A 21,972-nucleotide genomic window follows, 5' to 3' on the forward strand; every position below is an offset into this window, starting at 1 on the left:
TGGGAAGTCTTATTCAAGATGAAGCAGCAGAATGTTGCTGCCAGCCGTTTCTTATAAGAATTTCTATGAGGCTGGCAGAGGATTCTGTCTTGTGGTTCTGTGCTTTGAGACACCCACTCTGTAAAGCCTAGTGATCTGATAATTTCTTTTTTCTTTAATGTTTAGTTAGTTAGTTAGTTATTTGATTGCGCCAGGTCTTAATTATGGCAGGCAGGCTCCTTAGTTGCAGCACATGGGCTCCTTAGTTGCAGCTCACCGGCTCCTTAGTTGTGGCATGCATATGGGATCTAGTTCCCTGACCAGGGATTGAAGCGGGGCCCCCTGCTTTGGGAGCACAGTCTTAACCACTGTGCCACCAGGGAAATCCCCAATCTAATAATTTCTGATAGTCAGCACCTCCATTTATATGCTGGCACACATCTGTTCTTTGTAGAGTTTAATTTTTAAAGTACTGTTTAAATGTAGGTAATTCTTTAAATTATCTATTGCTCTCAAATGTGGGAGGGAGGCTTTATTTGAAAAACAAACCAAACAAGTGATTGATTATGACAGAGCAGGCACAGAAGGAATGCTGTCCAGGAGGGCGCGGCTCTACCGTGATCTTTGTGCCCTTCTGTTGCTGAGGGAGCTTGCCAGCCTTCATTCCTGAGGGTCTCCTCAAAGTCCAGTTCTTTAAACCCCCTCGGCTGGTGGCACTTCATGTATTCTCTGGGTACTTTTACTGGTCTAATGGAAGAAATAAAACTCTGTTTCAGTCTTGTGAAGAGCCAAGGTCAAAGTGATGAAGTGCCACACCCAAGGTCATACCCTGCCTTAGGCCGGGAATAGGAATGCTTTCTATGAAGGACTCTGACTTCGATAAGTATAGTCCACTTCAGGGAATTCTGTCAAGATAAACAGAAAATGAGAAAATTTGGACCAGACAGAAAAGCCAAACTACCTGTTTAAGAAATGACTGAGGAGTGAACCAAAGTGTTTAAAAGCCCAAAGGAACTTGATAGTGACCAAAGTGTCTTTTAAAATGGGTGGTAAGTCCTCTCTTGCCAAGAGAAAAAAGTCAGGCTCCAAGTAAAGACATTGGCATACCGCCCACGTTTATAGGGCACGAGGAAGAATGCATTTCCATCTTGCACAGGAAGAGTAGCCTCATAGATGTTCACTTCCTTGGCTTCATCCTGTAGGAAAATCTTTTTTTTTTTTTTTTCAATTCTCTGCAGTCAAATAAATGGCTTGCCTTGGTTTAATGTTACTTTTTTTCATAGAATGACACAAGTAATACAGCACTCATTTTGGTCCTTGGTCAAACCACATGACCCAAACCAGTATGGCTTTGGGCATTCTTCTGGCCCTGTACGGTCTTGGGCGTTATGCCACAAGCTGTCCATTCAGATTTTAAATTCGTGTTTCTGAGCCCAGTGATCAAACATGGAGAAGACCCGTAACTACCTCATTTTGCCTTTCCTTTAGGTGCAGCCGATTTCAGTCAGAAATCAAACGCTTGAAAATCTCATCCCCGGTACGTGTTTGTCAGAACTGTTATTACAATTTACAGCATGAGAGGGGTTCAGAAGATGGGCCTCGAAATTGTTGAAGATTCAACAAGCCGATTGGAGACCACGGTCTGTAGACCCCCTTCCCTATTCCCCTGTCACAACTCGCAGCTCGGAAGGCATCAAAACAGTCTCCGTTTACACATCTCTTCATACCGCGTGTTTGAAGTGTGGGATTCAAAGGGAACATTGAATAAACGGGTGTAGAGTACAGTCACGGGGCAGACACTATTCAGGTGAACAGCACAAGAAGAATACAAGGTGGTTCCTAGGAGCAACATTTCAATATCCGATTCTCCCTTAACAATAGCTGTCTCCAAGAGAAAATCCTCACGTATTAACTGTCCTTTTCTTGCGTCTCATTTTTGTAGAGTTCCTCATCCTTATTTGGAAAAACCAACGACTACAAAAAAAAAAAAAAAAAAAAAGGCTTTTAGAAAATAGTTGTAAATCTGACTTCTTTGCAAGTAACTGTGTATATTGTAAATAGGTACAAAGGCCTTTTTTCTAAATAAGGACTTAACTGCCTGTAACATGAGACTTCAAACTAAACCACTAACTCAATGAAATACTTACGGTTTGTCTGACATCGCTCACCAATTAATTATAAATATGTTTTATTTTTTAATCCTCAAAGACGTTATCTGTGGTCTTTCCCCCCCCCTTTCAAACCCAGCCCATGTGCCTGATGTCATTTCTTTCAAGTTGCCCGCAGTATCTCCACTTAACCTAAGCTAGTAACCAAAACAGTGTCATGTGGACCTTCTTTAGGAAACAGTGTGGGAGAATAAGAGTCTGGTCGTGAGATACCCTGGAAATCTTTGGGCATGTCATACGTTGCTACATCTCACACATGGCTACGCACCACCTCAGTGTTGTTCTAATGTCATAAGGCCCCTTGTAAGCTTCTCTTTGGACTGCCCTTTGGTCACAGCATCCCCTCTTAGCACTGCATAGCGGTGGTCGGGCAATCGACGCAGTGCAGGAAACAGCCCTGCCTCAGCTAATGGAAACATATTTGCATGTAACCCACGTTAGCTTCTCCTGCATAGAACATAAGAAGTATGTGTCTTTGGTGACACTAATGTTCTACTATAGCTTATTTTCAAAAAAGGGTTAAAAAAAGAAAAAAGTGTACAGAATTAACATATAAACCTTGTTGTAAAACTGGATCATGTCAGAACTGCTTATACTTAACCTTTACCATTTAATGCCATCTACCTGAAAACCGTGAGATTTATACTGTATCAATGTCTATTTTTTTGTTTTTGCTATGAATATAATTACAGTATTTTAATATTTAGTTATTTAATTTGTTCTACTAGTTGGATACAGAACACACAAATCCAGGGAGACTAAAGCTGGTGGGGGCTAAGAGATAAGTTTAGTTTACAGAAAAAAGGCTTTGGTGGTGGGATTTTTTTAAATGTGTGTTATGTACATATATAAATATATATATAAAACAAATGAAACAATTAATCTAGATTTTAACATTTTCAGATATTTAGTGATAATATTATGAACAATTCTAAAAGCCCTGTGATTTGAAAAATGTAGAAGCATTTATGGCCCAAGAAAGGAAGGAGAGGCCTTCACACCTCATGGAGTTATCATACGAAGGACAGCGGCTTTGGCTTTCCCGATTTTTCATCTTTAGGCCCTGGTGACAGGCACACTTATGCACTAAAATGCACATATATGCACATGCATTCAAAAATAGGCATTGGTACAATAGTAATCTTGTACCTAATGGGCTGAAACCAGCTTAAGAACAAATTTGTTCTTCCTGATAACTAGGTCTCCAAGAGAAAATATAAAGGCTGCTTTAGTGCCTTATGCTTACTAAATTTAAACCTTTATTTACCTAGGTTTGAGCCTACAGTCTATTTATGATTACATATCAAAATTGATTAAAACACTTCCATTTCTAAAAGTTCAAATATACTTGTTAATAAAAGGATTATTGGCATTAATACTTTAACTTGAAGAAAAGTTGTGTTCTGTTTTCCTTTCTGTGTCTCACTCCTCCCCACCTTCCTCTTCCCCCCGCACCTTCTTACTTCAATTCTAATAAATAATGCTGGATGTTCAACAGTTGCAGGACTTGTGCTCTCACATAATCATGGGCTTTGCCCCTGTCCGGCCCTAGAGATGAAGTTGTAGCAGTGTTATTCTACACTTTTTAAAAGAGGTGTCCTCCTTGTGTCCACAAACCATGTTTACCCCAAACCCAGTGGCAGAGATGTTCTTTTAAGACTTGAATATATGAATGTCTGTATGTAGTTACTTAAAGGTTATTCCTCTATGTAATATGAAGTTATATGGGATGAACACTTTGAAACTTTCCGACACAACTTCCATAACTAGAAGGTGGAAACCAAAACCCTCATGATAGTATTTCCTCTGGCAGCTGGTGCTGTGGGCAACTGTTTCGTTCAGTGGGTTTCTTTTCTTTTTGCTTTTAATGTAGAAATCACAAATCACTCACACATACAAGTACACTCACTTACGTAAACTAATCGTTCCTCTGGATGTCCTTCTGTGTTCCATGTAAATCTGTTTACCAACATATATTCTCAGCATGTACATCCACCTTTGTGTGGTCCGTATTCTTTCTCTGAGAGTACCTCACAGGGCTTCTGCCTGCTCTTCGTAGTAGTTTGTCCACCCACCCACCCATCCATCCATCCATCCATCCATCCATCCATCCATCCATCCATCCATCCATGTCTTCTAACATTCGTGTGTAGTGTGCAACCGTAATGTCATGCTTTTGAAGAGAAGAATAGCTGCCCCTAGCAGCCATCCGTCTGAATAATAGCAAAACACTCTAGATAAGTTATTTTGCACTTTCTTATGTATAAAGTTGGTAGAAACTTATTTTTCCTTTGTATCATTTAAATACATTTTGTTTTGGTAAATGAACTGTGTATAAAATATTTATGCCATTAAAACTGTTTTTAGAAAGTATTTTTAATTTCAGCAAGTTTGGTTACTTGTTGCATGACTATTAACACAGCTGACTTTTTGTGTCAGTGCAATGTATATTTTTTGTCCTGTTATTAACTTGTAAGCCCTAGTAATGGCCAATTATTTGTACAGCAACAGAAGTAAATTGAAGATACTGGCTAAGACTGGATTGATTGTGGACTTTTGTACTATATTGCAGAATCCAATATCTGTTCTTTGGTGGTTATGTAAAAGGCCTGAAGAATTACTATCTAGTGTGCAATCTGTGATAACTGAATGTTCATTGTATATCTGTCTCTGATGCAAAAAGGTAGAGTAACACAATTACAATACATGATTAAATGCAATAGTCCAGATACTTTTTTTTTCGTTTCAAATAAATACCTACTATCTACCACCGCCCCTTCTCATCCCCCCCACCCCCCTCAAAAAAAAAGAAAAGAAAAAAGAAAGTTTTTAAGCCAGCTCTTCAGGGGAGGAAAAACAAAACAAAACTGAGGTCTAATAAAACTTTGTGTAGATCTTTTCTAGTTGTGAATATATCTTTCAGAAGTGCCTGCTTAAAGTCTCTGCTTGCAGAGGTGTTGGCTGCTAGGGTCTGGTTCCAGTTCTAGTGCGATCCATCTTTAAAAACCAGGCTTTCTGCATCCTGAGCTTCCCAGTTGTGCTGGACTCCTGGGGCTGACTGTGTGCCCAGCCGCAGGGAGAGGCAAGTGGCTTCTGGGAGACACGACCCTCAGACTTGAATGGACCTGTGGAGAAGGACTACATCACATGGTTTGGGCTCCTTTTCCCTGAGCCTATTCTCTACCCATCATATTGTGGAAAGTAAGCAGTAATAAATTATACATCTATCTGTTATCTCCTGCCCCTGCCATATTCACGTCAGGAATACTCTGGTGTCCTGCCCCCCTTCCTGGAAGCACAGCGCCCACTGTCATTAGCTAGATAACTTGCCATTTCAGTCTTTGAGAGCGTTAGCCACTTACATCCGTTTTTATAGTTACTCGCTTTTTTGGTTTGAAAGCTGACTTCCCAGAACAGGAGAATGTAGAAAACACTTTTTAAAGTTTATTTAGGGTGCTTTAGTGACTTTTCTTCTTTCTAAAGATACTAACAAAATTCCCAGTTCATTTTAAGTATGATCAGCAGAGTTCCACATTTGAGGATATTGTGCTTATTACAAATTCCACTCCAGCGCAACTCCACTTCAGAGGCAGAAGATAGGGAATGTTAACAACTTCTACGACAATAGATATTTCTTCAAAAATAAGAAGTCAGTGGTAAGAGAGAAAACCTAGGGCAGTTCTCATTGTTTTAATGCAGTACTACTCATAATTCTAATGACCTCAAGAAGAGTTGCTATCAAATATGGGCTTGCAAAAATTCTTTTCAGGGTTTAAATGTGCAAATGATCTTCAGTAAGTCCCTTTTCTGCCATTTGCTTCTCATCTTTAATAAAATTTCCTCTTCACCCCTCATTTTGGCCCATTTGGAGTGTTGGAAGAAGCAGTCCAATGGAATTGGCTTAGCACTAGCTTAGTCTTTTTTGCCTTATCAATATTCTCATTTTCTCCCACCCATTGCAAAGCTCCTTTTTATTTATTTATTATTCCTATTGACTTTTGCTAGAAATGGCACCCAAACCAAGCTACCACACTCAAGAGATAGCATGGTGTTGGGAGAGCCCTGGCACAGGAATTCAGAGATGGAGCCTGCAGCTCTCCCCAGCTTGTGGACTTCCGAAGCCCCTCATGTAATCCCTCTTGGTGCACCAGGTTTCCTGTGTCAACACTGACCCTGAGAATGGGATGAGGCTAAAGTAATGTTTTTTCAACTTTCTGGTCTGAAGACCTTTTGATCCTTAAAAACTTGAGGACTCCACCCACTTTTGTTTATAGGGGCTGCATCTATTAGTAGTCACTGTATCAGAGATCAAAACTGAGATTTTAAAAATATATTAATTTATTTAGAAGTAGCAATGATGAAACTATTATGTAATAACATGGATTACATGTTTATATGAAAAAAAAACTTTTCCAAACAAAAAATATTAGAGAAGAGAGTGGAATGGTTTTACGATTTTGCAAATCTCTTTTATGTCTGGCTTAATTGAACACAGGTGGATTCTCATATCTGCTCCTACATTCAGCCTCTTGTGATTCTTCGTTTTGGTTGAAGCATATGAGGAAAATCCAGTCTCACACAGGTATGTGGTTAAAAGGGGGCGGGGAGAAGGATATTTTAATACCTTATGCAGGTCATTGTTTCTGAATAGCTTTCAGTTTCTTAAAGATTGATTGCTATGTGGCATTTGAAACTACATCAGTGAACTTTTTATACTCTATTACTTTAAACTCCTTTAGTCTATCTTGTACGTTGAATCTATTACCAATATGTAATTTTATAGCACCCATTGGCCATTTAGCACTACATCATTACTACTACTACAGTGTGTGTAGATCTTCCAAGATGTTTTATTCTGTAATACATCAAAAAAATCACATCATACATAATATCAAAATATCTCCAGCAGTCTCAGAAAATTCTAAGTCAAACAGTGGTGGATATCACAAGTTTCTCAGAATCAGAATTTTTGCTTAAAACCTGACATTTTTTCATCGGCACCAGTCACTGTTTGCTGTTTTCTTTGAAGCAATAGGCTCACTCTGTTAATTTCAGGAATATTTCTGTCAAAGAACCGTGGTTTGTCAGCTGTTCTTTCAGGGCGAAAAGATGTGCCGTGAGAAAAGCAGCAGGCCAGCCGCAACTCAATTGCACGAGTGCTTTTCTTCGAGACAAACATTGTACTTCAGGATGCAGACGCCTTGTGGGTACCTCTCATTTTGTGTCACATAACTTAAGGTTCAAGGTTCAATAAAAGTAGTAATTTTACTGCTTCTCCAAGGACATTCTTAAGCGAAACAGAGCCTTCTTTCTACTGGGAGTGCTTGATAATGAATAGTAGTAGTTTGGTGCCACCGCCTGATTTCATGCTTGGATTCCAGCAGTTTTACTCACCGTTGCTGTTGCACCTGAGTTCTATACAAATATCAATGCAGTTAAAAACGGCAAACAACATTTCAGTATTGTTATGAAAATAGTCTTCAGCTTGTAGACCCCATGAAAGGGTCTTCAGGACTCCCAGGGGTCTGGGACTCCCAGACTTTGAGAAGCACTGGTCCGAGGAGAAGATACGTGAGATGCTCCCTAAATTGTAAAGCAGCAGGTCTGAATCTCATCTGGGAACAGTGTTCCTAATCACAGACCCAGGGCTTTCAGCGGGGCTCCTGTTGAAACCTGCCAAGTGCAAGACCAGGTCCTGCCTCGCCACTGGGGCCATGGCCATCTGCTGGAATACTGCCTCCCCAGCCCAAAGCACACAGGGACCAAGAGTGCATCTCTGAAGTGCTGGAGTTTCTAAGAAGGTCTTTTTATAGTAACATTCGTCTAGTCAAGACTCCAAATTTTTGATAATGTAAAAAACAAATTGTAATCCTTTGATACTGGATACTGTTCTACCTAATATGGTGCACTGATCAGGAGACTGATGACCAAGAGTCAGTCTGGGGTTTAAGTTCTCGTTCTACCACTTACTGTGTGATATTAGGCCACTTCACATCTGAGCTTCCTCATAAGTAAATTTTGTATTATGGTACCTGCCCCCAGAGAATTGTTACAAAGACTAAATCAGGTAATATATGTAGGACATGTAGTGCTTGACCAGATGTTCTCAATATATTGTAGCAGTAATTTAGAAATATGAACATAAAAGAAATGGTGCACTAAAACATTGCCTAAAGCCTAAATATTTAAAGCCACTGATGGGGAGTTCATCTTCAGTCAGATACACAGCAGGCAAAATGTTAGCCTGGAAAGAGCCCTTGGAAATCATGCCGCCCAAACCCTCATTTAGCACAAGAGGAAAGGGACTCAGAGAAATGTTTGACATTCCCAAAGCCCTGTTGCTTGTTAAGTTTAACTCCCTGCTCTACCCCTAAACTTCCGACTCTCAGGCCAAGGATCTTTACAAACAGCTTCCAGGTCCCATTTTCCTTTTTTTTTTTTTTTTTTTTTGTAGGAGTGGGGACTACAATGAAAATGTACTTAGGATATCATTTCCCTACCATCCTGCCCTGCTTTATCATGAAGATAAAGGGTTCCTGGAACTTCAACCTTGGCCTTCAACTACAGTATTACACTTCCGGCTCAACAAAGACAAAGGGAAGTTGCAAGCTGCATTCCAGAGCAGAGGACCCTTAAAGGAAAACAACTCCTTCTTGATCTTGCTCTCAAGCACTGCTATCCGTTCCAAACAAAAGATATACCCTAAAAACACGTTCTGTTCATAAAAGCCAGCCACTCCTTTGCAAACTGATTTAGACAGAAATAAACCAGGGAGCAAAGGTCAACCTAAGGAGCCTGGCTGTAAACTTAAGGGTCATTACAGTCTGGCCCTGCGGGCTGATTCTGCAGAGAGGAAGGAACACAGACCTATTCCAGCAATGTTATCGAGTATGCTTGTGGCTCAAGTTTGGATCCACCCACGTAGATTTATTTTCCCTTCTCCTAAGGTAGCAATTTCCATGTCCCTGATGATATATATTACACTGATCCTTGAGGATGATATAAAAATGACATAACTACCCTCTTCAAGAACTTTCTAGCCTATAAACCAGGGGCTTGCCTTCATGTAGGTATAGTATCTGTAACCGAATTTTCAGCAAGTCTATTCCATTTCTCACCGTGTCTAATTCAGTAAGAAGGACACTGTCACCACAACTGGTTTTCTTAGCTCTGTGATCTTCATTTTCATATCATTGTATTTTTCTATCATCTCATCTTTGATCATTTATTGAATTCATATATGTTTTCACTAAGTTACATAATACAAAGGCTTCCCAGAAAATTCTCTTCTTTTAGGGTTGTTTCCCCCCCCCCCCCCCCCCCCGGACTGGGTTCTTGGTCATGTGTGAATACTTTCCTGCCTTCTCGCCTGCCTGTTTGTGTTTTGTGTTGGTGTCGTAGCATTAATTTGCATCTTCCTCCTTTTAAATGTGGGTACTCCAACCCAGGCTTTGCATTTGCTGACATACAGTGTGAGTGAATTCATCCTTAGTTTGGGGGCTGGCTGTGGGCTTTTTTTTTTAATTAGTCTTTATTGGAGTATAGTTGATTGACAATGTTGTGTTAGTTTCTGCTGTACAGCAAAGTGAATAGTTTTCTACCTCTGCCTTTGCCGCCATGGTCCATTCTCAACTCAGCGGCCAGGCAAGCCGACTAAGATACCCGATCCTGTCAGTCCCTGCTTAAAACCCCGCAGGGCTCCTCCCCTCCTCCCCTCTTTCACTCTGCTCAAATACTTGCCACACCTGCACCCGCACCCCGCCCCCGCCCCCGCCCCCGCCCGTCACCTCTGCCCTGTGGCTCCTAATCCAGCTGTGCTCTGCTTCCCCCCCTCACCCGTTTCAGTCACGTCTCAATGGTCACCTTCTACGGGAAGCCTTCCCTGACCACCCTGCAGTATTGAGCCACCCACCCCTCAGCGCTGCCCATCAGATAGCAAGGATGGGAGCCTGAACAAGCTGTGGGGTCCCCAGTGGCGGAGTCAACTGGCAGCCCTTTCCCGCCCCTCCCCAGACCCGGAACACCTTCCTCTGTAGATCCTACCATTACAGATTCTCTAGTCAGATTTTTAAACAACTTGATTGAGATATAATTAACATACTGTAAAATTCATCAAAGTATGCAACTTAATGGGTTTAGTATGTTTAGAGTTGTGCAACTATCACCATCGTCTAATTTTAGAACATTTTCATCACACCAAAAGAAAGCTCACACCATTAGCGGTCACACCCCATTCTCCTCCCTGTCCCCACCCCCTGGCAGCCACTAATCTACCCTCTGTCTATAGATTTGCCTATTCTGGACATTTTGAATAATGGAATTGTGTAATATGTGGTCTTTGGGAACTATCTCATTTCAGTGAACATAGTATTTTGGAGATTCATTCATATTGTAGCATGTATCAGAACTTCCTTCCTTTGTATTGCCAAGTACTTTAGTCCATTGTATGGATATACCACATTTTATTTATCCATTTCCCACCTGATGGACATTTAGTTTGCTTCTACTTTCTTACTGTTGTAGGTAATGCTGTTGTAAACGTTCATGTACAGGTTTTTGTGTGGATGGGCATTCTCATTTCTCTTGGGTATATACCGAAGACTGGAATTGCTGGATCATATGGTAAATCTTCAGCATGTTGAGGAACTGTCAAACTGTTTTACATTCACTCCAGCAATGCGTCCAGCTGGTTTTTATTCTCAGGGAACGGCACCAACCAACCCTCACTCCCTTCTCTGTCACCTACAAGCCCTCTTTAAAATGTTTCTTTGATTTAGAGACAGGCCACTTTTGGATATACTCTCAAGAAGGTATCTGTTAAGAAAGTAGCTGACAGCAACAGCCTGCACTAGCACCCTGGGAATGATGAGATAGATAGAACTTCAAGGAGAAACAGATGGATACACTTATCATAGTTGGAGACCTCAGCACCTCACTATCAGAAATGGACAGATGCAGCAGACAGAAATTCAGTACAGACATAGTTGAACTCAACAGCACCGTCAATCAACTGGATAAAATTGACACCCAACAACAGCAGAATACACATTCTTCTCAAGCTCCCATGCAATTCACCAAAATAGACCACATTCTGGGCCATAAAATACATCTTTTTTTTTTTTTTTTTACACACACATGCACGTATGCACATAGAATATTCATGCACGAACATCATAGCCACTTAATATTTCCCCAATTATTAAATTTTAATTTCATATCCTTTGTGTGTCTGTTCCTCCTCAGCAGTTATGATTTTAATCAGCTAGGAGCCATAGACTAAGACCTTCCCCACATTTGCAGTTTTTGTCATTCCCTCTTTGTTTCACTCTAGCAATTAGAAGGGAAATCCTGCAAATGAACTGAGACCCTGTTATCTTTTTTTTTTTTTAATTAATTAATTTATTTATTTATTTTTGGCTGTGTTGGGTCTTCGTTTCTGTGCGAGGGCTTTCTCTAGTTGCAGCAAGTGGGAGCCACTCTTCATCGCGGTGCGCGGGCCTCTCACTATCGCGGCCTCTCTTGTTGCGGAGCACAGGCTCCAGACGCGCAGGCTCAGTAACTGTGGCTCACGACGGGCCCAGTTGCTCCCTGGCATGTGGGATCTTCCCAGTCCAGGGCTCAAACCCGTGTCCCCTGCATTGGCAGGCAGATTCTCAACCACTGCACCACCAGGGAAGCCCCATAAAATGCATCTTAATTTAAAAGGAATGAAATCATATAATGTCCACTCTCAGACCACAAAGGAATTAAACTAGAAATCCCAAAATATATGGAGATTAAACACCACACTTCTAAATAACACATCAGCCAAAGAAGAAATCTCAAAAGAAATTTTAATATATTTTGAGCTAAATGAAAATGCAACTTACCAAAATTTGTAAGTGAAAGTTGTGCTTAGAGGGAGATTTATACCATTGAATGCATATATTAGAAAAGACGAAAGATCAAAAATCAGTAACCTAAGTTTTCACCTTAGGAAACCAGGAAAAGAAGAGCAAATTAAATCCAAAGGAAGCAGAAGAAGAGAAATGATATGAATTAGAGCAGAAATTAGTGAAACTGAAAATAAGAAATCAATACCAAAAAATCAGTGAAACCAAAATCTGGTTCTTTGAAAATATCAATAAAAAATCAATAAGCCTCTAGCCAGTCTACCTTAAAAGAAAAAAAGGAGAAAGAGAGGGAGAAGGAGGGAAGACACCAATTACTGATATTAGAAAAGAAATAGAGGCCATCACTGCAGATCCTGTGAAATTAAAAGGATAATAAAGCAACACTATGAACAACTCTATGCCCACAAATTTGATAATGTAGATGAAATGGACCAATTCCTTGAAAGGCACAATTTGCCAAAGCTCACACAAGAAGAAATTGTCTGAATAGGCCTATATCTATCAAAGAAATAATAACCTTCTAAAACAGAAAACAACAGGCCCAGGTGGGTTCACTGGTGAATTCTACCAAACAGGGAGAAATTAAACCAATTCTCTACAATCTCATTCAGAGGACAGAAGCAGAGGGAATACTTCCTAACTCATTCTATGAGGCTAGCATTACCCTAATACCAAAACCAGACAAAGACATTATAAGAAAAGAAAACTACAGACCAATCTCTCATGAACATAGGTGCAAAATCCTTAACAAAATATTAGCAAATCAAATCCAACAATGTATAAAAAGAATTATGTACGATAACCAAGTGAGATTTATTTCAAGTGTTCAAGGCTGGTTCACCATTTGAAAGTCAATTAATGTAATCCATCACATCATTTAGCTGAAAAAGAAAAATCACATGATCATATCATGTGCAAAAATAAAAAAGCATTTGACAAAATCCAACTCATTCATGATAAAAAGAACTCTCAGTAAAATAGGAATAGAAGGGGAACCACCTCAACTTGATAAAGGCTGTCTTTAAAAAACCTACAGCTAACATTATACTCAATGGTGAGAAACTCAAAGCTTTATCACTAAAATCAGCTACAAAGCAAGGATGTCTCCTTTCACCGCTCCTCAACATCATACTGGAAGTTCTACCTAATGCAATAAGACACAAAAAAGTATACAGCAGGGAAGAAAGACATAAAACTGTTTTTGTTGGCAGATGACAGGATTGTATGTAGAAACCCCCCCCCAAAAATTGACCAAAAACTCCTAGAACTAATAAGCAATTATAGGAAGTTTGCAGATTATAAGGATAGTATTAAAAAGTCAATCACTTTCCTATATACCAGCAATGAACAAGTGAAATTTGAAATTAAAAACACAATTCCATTTACATTAGCAACCCCCAAAATAAAATACTTAGGTATAGGGACTTCCCTGGCAGTCCAGTGGTTAAGACTGCACTTCCACCACAGGGGGTGCGGGTTTGATCCCTGTCTGGGGAACTAAGATCCTGCATGCCAAGCGGCCAAAAGAAAAATAGTTTATTGCTAAAAATGCTAACCATCACCTGAGCCTTCAGTGAGCTGCAATCTTTTTGCTGCTGGAGGATCTTGCCTCAGTGTTGATGCTGCTGACTGATCAGGGTGGTGGTTGCTGAGGCTGGGGTGGCTGAGGCAATTTCTTAAAACAACGATGAATTTTGCCCCATCATCGATTGACTTTTCCTTTCATAAACGATTTCTCTGTAGCATGCAATGCTGTTTGATAGCACTTTACCCTTAGTAGAACTTCTTTCAAAATTAGAGTCAGTCCTCTCAAACCCTGCCACTGCTTTATGAACTGCTTTATGTAACATTCTAAATCCTTTGTGTCATTTCAACAATCTTCACATCTTCACCAGGAGTAGCTTCTATCTCAAGGAACCACTTTCCTTTGCTCATCCATAAGAAGCAACTCCTCATCCATTAGTTTTATATTTATAACAAATATAATAATGAAAAAGTTTAAAATATCACGAGAATTACCAATTTGTGACACAGAGACTCCAAGTGAACAAATGCTGTTGGAAAAATAGCTCCAATAGCTCCAACCCTTGCTCAATGCAGGGCTGTCACTAAACCTCAATCTGTAAAAAAAAACACAAAATCTGCAAAGTGCAATAAAACGAGGTGTGTCTGTATGTGAAATCAAAGAATAAATAAATGGAGAGAGATATTCCATGTTCATGGATAGGAAAACTCAATATTGTCAAGATATCACTTCTTCCCTACTTGATCTGTAGATTCAAAGCAATCCCAATCAAAATCCCAAGTTATTTTGTGGCTATCAGTGAACTGATTCTAAAGTTCATATGGAGAGGCAAAAGACCTAGAATACCAGGACCAATACTGTAGGAAAACCAACTTGGAGGACCGACACTACCTGACCTCAAGACTTACCATAAAGCTACAATAATCAAGACAGTGTGGTATTGGTGAAAGAAGAGAGAAATAGATCGATGGAACAGAATACAGAGCCCAGAAATGGAAGCACATAAATACAGTCAACTGATCTTTGACAAAGGAACAAAGCCTATACAATGGAGCAAAGATAGTCTTTTAACAAATGGTACTGGAACAACTGGTCATCCACATGCAAAAAAATGAATCTAGTCACAGACCTTACACCTTTTAGAAAAATTAACTCAAGATGATGGTTTATAAACCTAAATGTAAAATGCAAAATTATAAAACTAGAATTTAACATCGAAAACCTAAATGACCTTGGGTACGGCAGTGATTTACAACATTAAAGTTGTTGTTACATCATGGTTACAACATCAAAGGCACAATCCATGAAAGAAAGAATTGGTAAAGCAGACTACATTAAAATTAAAAACTTTTGTTCTGCAAAAGATAATGTCAAGGGAAGAAGACAAGCCACAGATTAGTAGAAAATATTTGCAAAAGACAAATGTGATAAAGGACTGTTATCTAAAATATACAATGAACACTTAAAACTCAGCAGTAAGAAAATAACCTGATTTTAAAATGGGCTGAAGACATTAACAGACACCTCACCAAAGAAGATATACGGAGAGCAAATAAGCATATGAAAAGATGCTCCACACCATATGTCATCAGGGAAATGGAAGTTAAAACATTACATATCTATAAAATGACCAAAATCCAGAACACTGACAGAACCAAATGCTGACAAGGGTGTGGAACAATAGGAACCCTCACTCATTGCTGGTGAGAATGCAAAATGGTACAGCCACTTTGGAAGACAGTTTGGTGGTTTCTGACAAAACTGAACATATTCTTACCATGTGATCAAGCAACCACAATTCTTGGTATTTACCCAAAGGAGTTGAAAAAGTATGTCCGTCAAAAAACCTGCACACTGATGTTGACAGCAGCTTTATTCATTTTTGCCAAAACTTGGAAGGAAGCAAGCAAGCAAGCAAGATTCCTTCAGTAGGTGAATGGGTAAATAACTATGGTACGTCCAGACAATGGAATATCATTCAGCACTAAAAAGAAATGAGTTAAAGCCATGAAAAGACATGGAAGAATCTTAAATGCATATTACTAAGTGAAAGAAGCCAATCTGAAAAGGCTGCATACTGTATGATTCTAACTATATGACATTCTGGAAAAGGCAAAACAATGGAGACAGTAAAAAGATCAGGGGTTGGGGGTGTGTAGGAGGAATGAATAGGGGAAGCACAGAGGATTTTTAGGGCAGTGAAAATCCTCTGTATGGGACCATAATGATGGGTACGTGTCATACATTTCTCCAAATCCAAAGAATGTACGCTACCAAGGATGAGCCATAATGTGAACTAGGCACTTTGGGTGACTTTGATGTGTCACTGTAGGTTTATCAGTTGTAACAAACGTACCATTCTGGTTGGGGATACTGACAGTGGGAGAGGCTCTGCATGTGGTAGGCAGGGCTGGGGGGTGGGGCAGAGCAGAGGGTAAATGGGCAATCTCTGTGCCTTCCCCCCAGTTTCCCCATGAACCTTAAACTGCTCTAAATTGTCTTAAGAATGAAGGAAAAAAAAAAAAAAAAGCCACAGCCTTGGAGAAAATATCTGTAAGTCATGTATCTGATAAGGGATTTATAGCCAGGATATATAACAATGTCTTACAACTTAAGAAAAAACATCACATGTAAAAATGTGCAAAGATACGAACAGACATTTTATCAAAGAAGGTATACAAATGGCATATGAAAAGATGCTCAACACCAGTAGCCATTGGGGAAATGCAAACTAAAACCACGTTGGACACCAGCTAGAAAGGCTATCTTTAAAAAGACAAAGCTGAGTTTTGGTGAGGATGTATGGAAACTGGAACCTTGTACACTGCAGTAGGAATGTAAGATTGTATAGCCACTTTGGACAGTTTGGCCATTTCTTCAAAAGTTAAACATAAACTTACTATACGACCCAGGAATTCCACCCTAGAAATCTGACAGAAATGCAGACATGCCCACACGACATGTCCACAAATATCTACAGCAGCATTTTTCATAAGAACCAAAAATTGGAAATAACCCAAATAATCAACAGGTAAATGGATCAGCAAAATACAGTATTAATAAAAAAGAACAAAGTACTGATACATGCAAAAATATTATGCCAGACACAGAACACTACATAGTGTATGATTCTATTTACACGCAGTGTCCAGAAAAGGCAAATTTATAGAGACAGAAAGCAAATCAGTGGTTGCCTAAAGCTGGGGGTTGGACTGACGATTAACTGCAAATGGGCATCAGGGAATTTTTTGGAGTGATGGAAATATCCTCAAATCAGAGGTGGTACTAGTTGCACAGTGTTACGGTACATAAACTATATCTCAATAAAGCTATTGGGAAAAAAAAAAAAACCCAGAATTGCTAATGATTCAAATGTGTCTGTCTTACCTGTACTAGCTGAAGCCTCTGGTTCCTTCACAAAGTTTTGAGATTTATTAAAACTGATCAAAAATATACTTAAAAGATTACTCAAGAACGTTCTCCAAACTTATCACTTTTCTAGGTCCTGTCTGAAGTTTGACAATGAACCTTCTTGAATAGAAAACCACCTGGATCCATTAAACTCAAGCTGGATACACAGTGGAAAACGAGGGTATAAGAGCTTAAACCCCAAATCCATAACCTGTCGTCCTGTAAGTTTGACAGAGCAGTTTGACATTTCATTCTCTCCCTAAGAGGACACCTTTGGGCGGGCTGTCCCTCAATGATTTTCTCTCTCTGGGCAACAAGGCTGCTTTACCACCCATGTCCGTTGTACACATTAGAGGACCAGACTGTATTCTCTCAGCTCATTTTGGAAACCCAATTTGCCATCAACAGATAACATTCCGTTTATCGGCCCTTACTAAATGACTCTCCTTGTTATCTGATGATTCAAAAACGTTCTCCCCTTCTGTGCAGGAAAAGGAAGACAATGGAATTAAGGTAGGACAGGCTTTTGATTTTGGTTAAATTGTCTAGATCTGCTTTTATTTGCAGCCACTACACGCAGATTCCCAAATAGAGCCCCCCGCCCACGGAGTGAATTTTAAACTCTTAAGTAAGTTTCAGGAGCCAGTGGCAAGATCTGGCTGCGGACTTTCTGCAGGACAGAAATCTCCTCCATGGAGGTCAGAATGATGGTGTCCATTCAAGGAACACTTACATTAACACCACCTAAATCAGATGTGACCAGACACGTCGTTACCTTTCTGTTCGGTCCTATCAATCAAACTGTCTCTTCCCAGTGGAGACGGACAACAGGAGAGGAGCATATAGGAAGAAGAAAGGAACTCAGGATCAACTCCTGTATGTTGAACACAAAGGCACATTCAAATGAGTTTTCACTTAACCCTTAAAACAGCCCTAGGAACTAAGTATCATGAAGCCCATCTTAGAACCACACAAAATTGAAAACTGGGATGAGTGTGGAGGGGCTGTCCAAGAGACACAAATGGGAGCGTGCACAGTTGGTTCTTCAGACCCCAAACCTTTCATTTGTTCAGAAGCTTGAGGGCCTAGGGAGTTGCCGGCATTGAGCCAGACACTGGGAACACAGTGGCCATCAAAACAGACGCCACCCACTGTCCAAGTAGCTTAAAGCTCTCGTGGTGACTGGGTCAAAGATTCACAAAAATAAATAACATAATAATTATAAACTAAGAAGTACCCTAGAAATTCGGTGCTCTTTCAAGTAAGAGGACATCACCTCTCGACAAACACACATGTTCAGTGATCACCAGAACTTATTTATTCCCAGCCCTGAAGATGTCACTGTAGGTATCAGTGATGAAATATACACAGTATACAATATTTCTGTATTTGTCATTTTGTAAAGACTAGTTGAATGAATGTTTCCTCTCCAAAGAGAAAATGGCACAACAGAGTCAAAATGTGATTTGTTTCAGTTTTATTTTCCTATCTATCTCACTTTCAGTAAAAGGTTCAGAGAACTGATTGATTGACACATATCATAAGCTATCTATCTCCCACCCATATACAGTATATATACACTGTTTCCACTTTTTCTTTTCCCCTGAACAAGGTGATACTATCATCTTTGTTCAAACCAAATTACAAATGAAGAGATACTATAAATGAGAATAAAACGGTGGTGTGTGTGCGTGTAGGTGTGGTCTTTTTATTCTCAGACAGTAAAATGTATACCCACCACCACAAGGGGGAAAGCACGGAGGAAACATTTGTACTAAGCAGTTAGTACCATTAGAGTACCTCTCCAAATAGCACATTTGGAACAATAAGCCATTACTGTAACGGAAGTTCCTAGTCTTTCATTTTTCTGCCATCACATTGCTACACTGGAATTTAAACCCTCTTCAGAGTGCAAATATAAAAATGATCAAAGTCAGGGTTTTATGGCAATCTTTGCTAAAGTATATTCTTGATAAAATATATTCTATTTTAATATACATGCTATAAAAGTACACTAAAAACGTCAACCTTTAGAGTGCTGTTAAAATTAAGAATTTACTTTTTTACATACAGAATTAATATACACCCAACTCTAAATGTATTTGAGGATAGCTATTACTGTGACCCCAAATATTTCTAGCTTCATATTTTGTTTACCATAGTATTGATTTTATAATACATTGAATATGTATATGAATGTAATGTGCTCATAATTCTGTTTTGCAGTGCCTCACTCATCACTTTAAAGAAAAATGCAGAGGGAACTGCATATCTCCAAGTTCTTATGGTGCAATTCACCAAGTTTTCAACATAAGTTCCTATTACAAAATTTTCATTTTATTTTTTAAATTTTGGTAAGTAAATTCTTTTATGATCTACATTTGGAGCTTTTAATGCAGCAAGTAAAAATGAGCAATGTTGAAAATTAACTTGAAGGTAGCCTGATTTTAAAAATGATCACCTCCTTCTGTAATAACACCTCCAATGCCAATTCTAAATTTTTATGGAATAGTGTGAAATAATGCTGACTGCACACATCCAGTGGCGATGAATTGACTGAGTGCATGCCAAACCAAGAAATGAGACTCTTGGGACTGACTTTAACTGTATCCACCGTAATCATGTAGGTACACGATGAGGCTGCTAGTTACAGATTACATCTGTGGAACCCAGGCATATCTGCGATTTTTTTTTTTTTTAAGTAGAGTAGTAGAACAGAAATATAAAAGAATTGAAATTTGTTTCTGATTTAAACAAAAATATTTACTCTTTTCATTAGCAAAACATTCTTTAAAATATATCTATCTATCTTTCCTCTGAACATTTAGCCAAGGAGCATTAGGCAATTTTGAAGGTTTCACTGCTGACTGACTGTTCAATACAATAAATACAGCTGTAGAGAGCACACAGCAACAATAGCTTATTTACATCCACTGAGAAGAAATTTATTCTCATCTGGTTACAGTGTCCAGTCCACCAAAGGAAAGGTTTGGCATTCGTGTGCTTTTTGTTCTTGGTGGGAATCACTTCTGCTTGATTTTCATTGTTGAAAGAAAAAAAAAAAAAAATCAGCTGATGGCCTCAGATTTTCTGACATGATGTGAAAGAAGAATGCGACAAAAATTAGCTTCTACCATGGAGTTAGTCTGGGACTGGGTTTCCAGGCAGATCTCGCTTCTTCCCAGGTGAGTGTCCAGTGGGCTCCACGGGAACCAAGAGGTAGGTGCCCAGGACCCAGGCGTGCTGAGCCGCATCCAGAGACGGGTCACTCTCGCTCAGCTGAGCACCCCCTGCTCTGCCTCAGTCACCACCCCTACTCACTACCCTATGTACTGATGCTCGTGGCTACAGAACTTATGGAAACCAGTTCACAGAGAAACAAAAGCGGAGAACTCAACCGAGAGGTGGGCTATGCATTATGTCATCGTCCAGTGCTGCCTCCTGAGTTACTGTCTGTCTGTTGCGATCATGGGTGGAGGATGGGAACATATGTTCTTCATAGCAGAATTCTCCTGTGTTTCTCTTGAAAGTTTTTGAGAAGGTTATGTTTTTCCAAACAATTCGATCAAAGTAGAGTCTGATGTCTGCTCTTTCTGGCAAACCAATAATGGTAGAAATTTCAGCCTCTCTCTCTTGAATTTCAAACTTACCTAAAAGTGGCATGTTTTTCCCTGGCAAATGCTTACTTACTTCTTTGAAAAGTGGACAGTCTTTCTTTTTTGGATCCAACTCAGCCCTTCAGAAAATACTTCAGACTGAAAGAGGAGGAAGTAGAGGAGAACTAACTTCCTATTGTGCCTTACATAAAACATTTTGCTGAAATGAAGAGCAGCTCCGACTACAAAAGTAAATATTTGTGCAAAGGGCACACTGCCAGGTGCAATCTCAAGACATCCTCAATTTACTCATAGTGTTGTGACTCTTTAAAACACAAGTCTTTTAAGTGATGAAACCTAGCAAGTTATGGGAAGGAAGTTAACATCAGAAAATTCACTTAGAAAAAGTACAGGATATTTTGCCTGGCATTTGCTACTTATTTCATAACTTAGATCAAGTAAGTGTTAAATATTCACAGTAATTTCAGAGAAGAAACATTCATGTCTATAAAACCGCAATCTATTGCATTTTCAACATTTTTCTGTACAATTACAAAATTTCATCTGTCGGTGCTTTCCTGTAGAATTCTTTACTGTCAGTCCTTCCCTCTCCAGATCCAGTTATACCTTCAAGGTGGGCTGTAGGATTCCCTTCTCAATGAGATGAGTCTTCAGCGCTTTGTACACATTTAACTGCTGTTCTGGTTGAAGCACCAACAACTGCTGTAGCACTTTGCTGGGATTTGGACCCCTGATAACAGAGCAGAAAAGACAAAGTTCACACTATTATTTTAAGAGAGCTAAAGGAAGCATATACTTGTAATTTAAAATAAACCATGCATTTAAGTGCAGAGGATCAATCTTTACAGAATTGAAACAGCTCTTGATCAGAGCCCACTTTAATGCCCAACGTTAGTGTCAAAGGGAGAAAAAAAAAAACCTAGATCCACCTGCATTGAGAGGCGTACAGTCTAGATGTGGGAAGAATGCACAAACACAGAAGACGGGAACAACACGAGGCAATTTAGGGAGTGCAGATCTAAGTTCCACAAAAATCCACAAAAAGGCAAATCCTGAGATTGGACAAGACACGGAAATCATTCTGTAAAAAAAAAAAGGACCATTCCTGGTAGATGAGGATAAAGCAAAAGAGAACATGAAGACGACATAATTTAAGCCTTTAGCTTCAAAGAAACGTCAGACAGGGAAGGTACTCTGTTGAAGAAATACCGTCAGGGAACTCTTCCTGAGCCCAGCCCTGAAGCCCCCACCTGGGGTCTACAATGGGAACAGCCTTTTTTCAAAGAAGGTCTTAGGTAAACCCCAATATAGGAAACAAAATAAAAGCGGATCTGCTTTAGCAGGTGGAGAGCCCTGCCCATCTTCCCCAGCAGCCCCAC

General features: G+C 39.6%; 2 protein-coding genes across 7 annotated transcripts in view; one reads left to right on the top strand and one right to left on the bottom strand.

The window, feature by feature from the left end:
• WDFY3 (WD repeat and FYVE domain containing 3) overlaps nt 1-4,867 on the top strand; it is a 272,029-nt gene extending 267,162 nt beyond the window's left edge. For all 6 annotated transcript variants that reach the window (XM_068542705.1, XM_068542706.1, XM_068542707.1 and 3 more), the window contains one exon: nt 1,468-4,867. In XM_068542705.1, the coding sequence (XP_068398806.1) occupies nt 1,468-1,591 (124 nt within the window). In that variant the 3' untranslated portion in view covers nt 1,592-4,867. The remainder of the gene's footprint in view (nt 1-1,467) is intronic.
• Nucleotides 4,868-19,800: 14,933 nt separating this feature from the next.
• Nucleotides 19,801-21,972, bottom strand: part of CDS1 (CDP-diacylglycerol synthase 1) — a 73,361-nt gene continuing 71,189 nt past the window's right edge. The window contains exon 13 of the mRNA XM_068542106.1: nt 19,801-21,323. Coding sequence (XP_068398207.1) covers nt 21,194-21,323 — 130 coding nt within the window. The 3' untranslated portion in view covers nt 19,801-21,193. The remainder of the gene's footprint in view (nt 21,324-21,972) is intronic.

Source organism: Eschrichtius robustus, chromosome 4, assembly GCF_028021215.1.
Source record: "Eschrichtius robustus isolate mEscRob2 chromosome 4, mEscRob2.pri, whole genome shotgun sequence".
NCBI classification, from domain to species: domain Eukaryota; kingdom Metazoa; phylum Chordata; class Mammalia; order Artiodactyla; family Eschrichtiidae; genus Eschrichtius; species Eschrichtius robustus.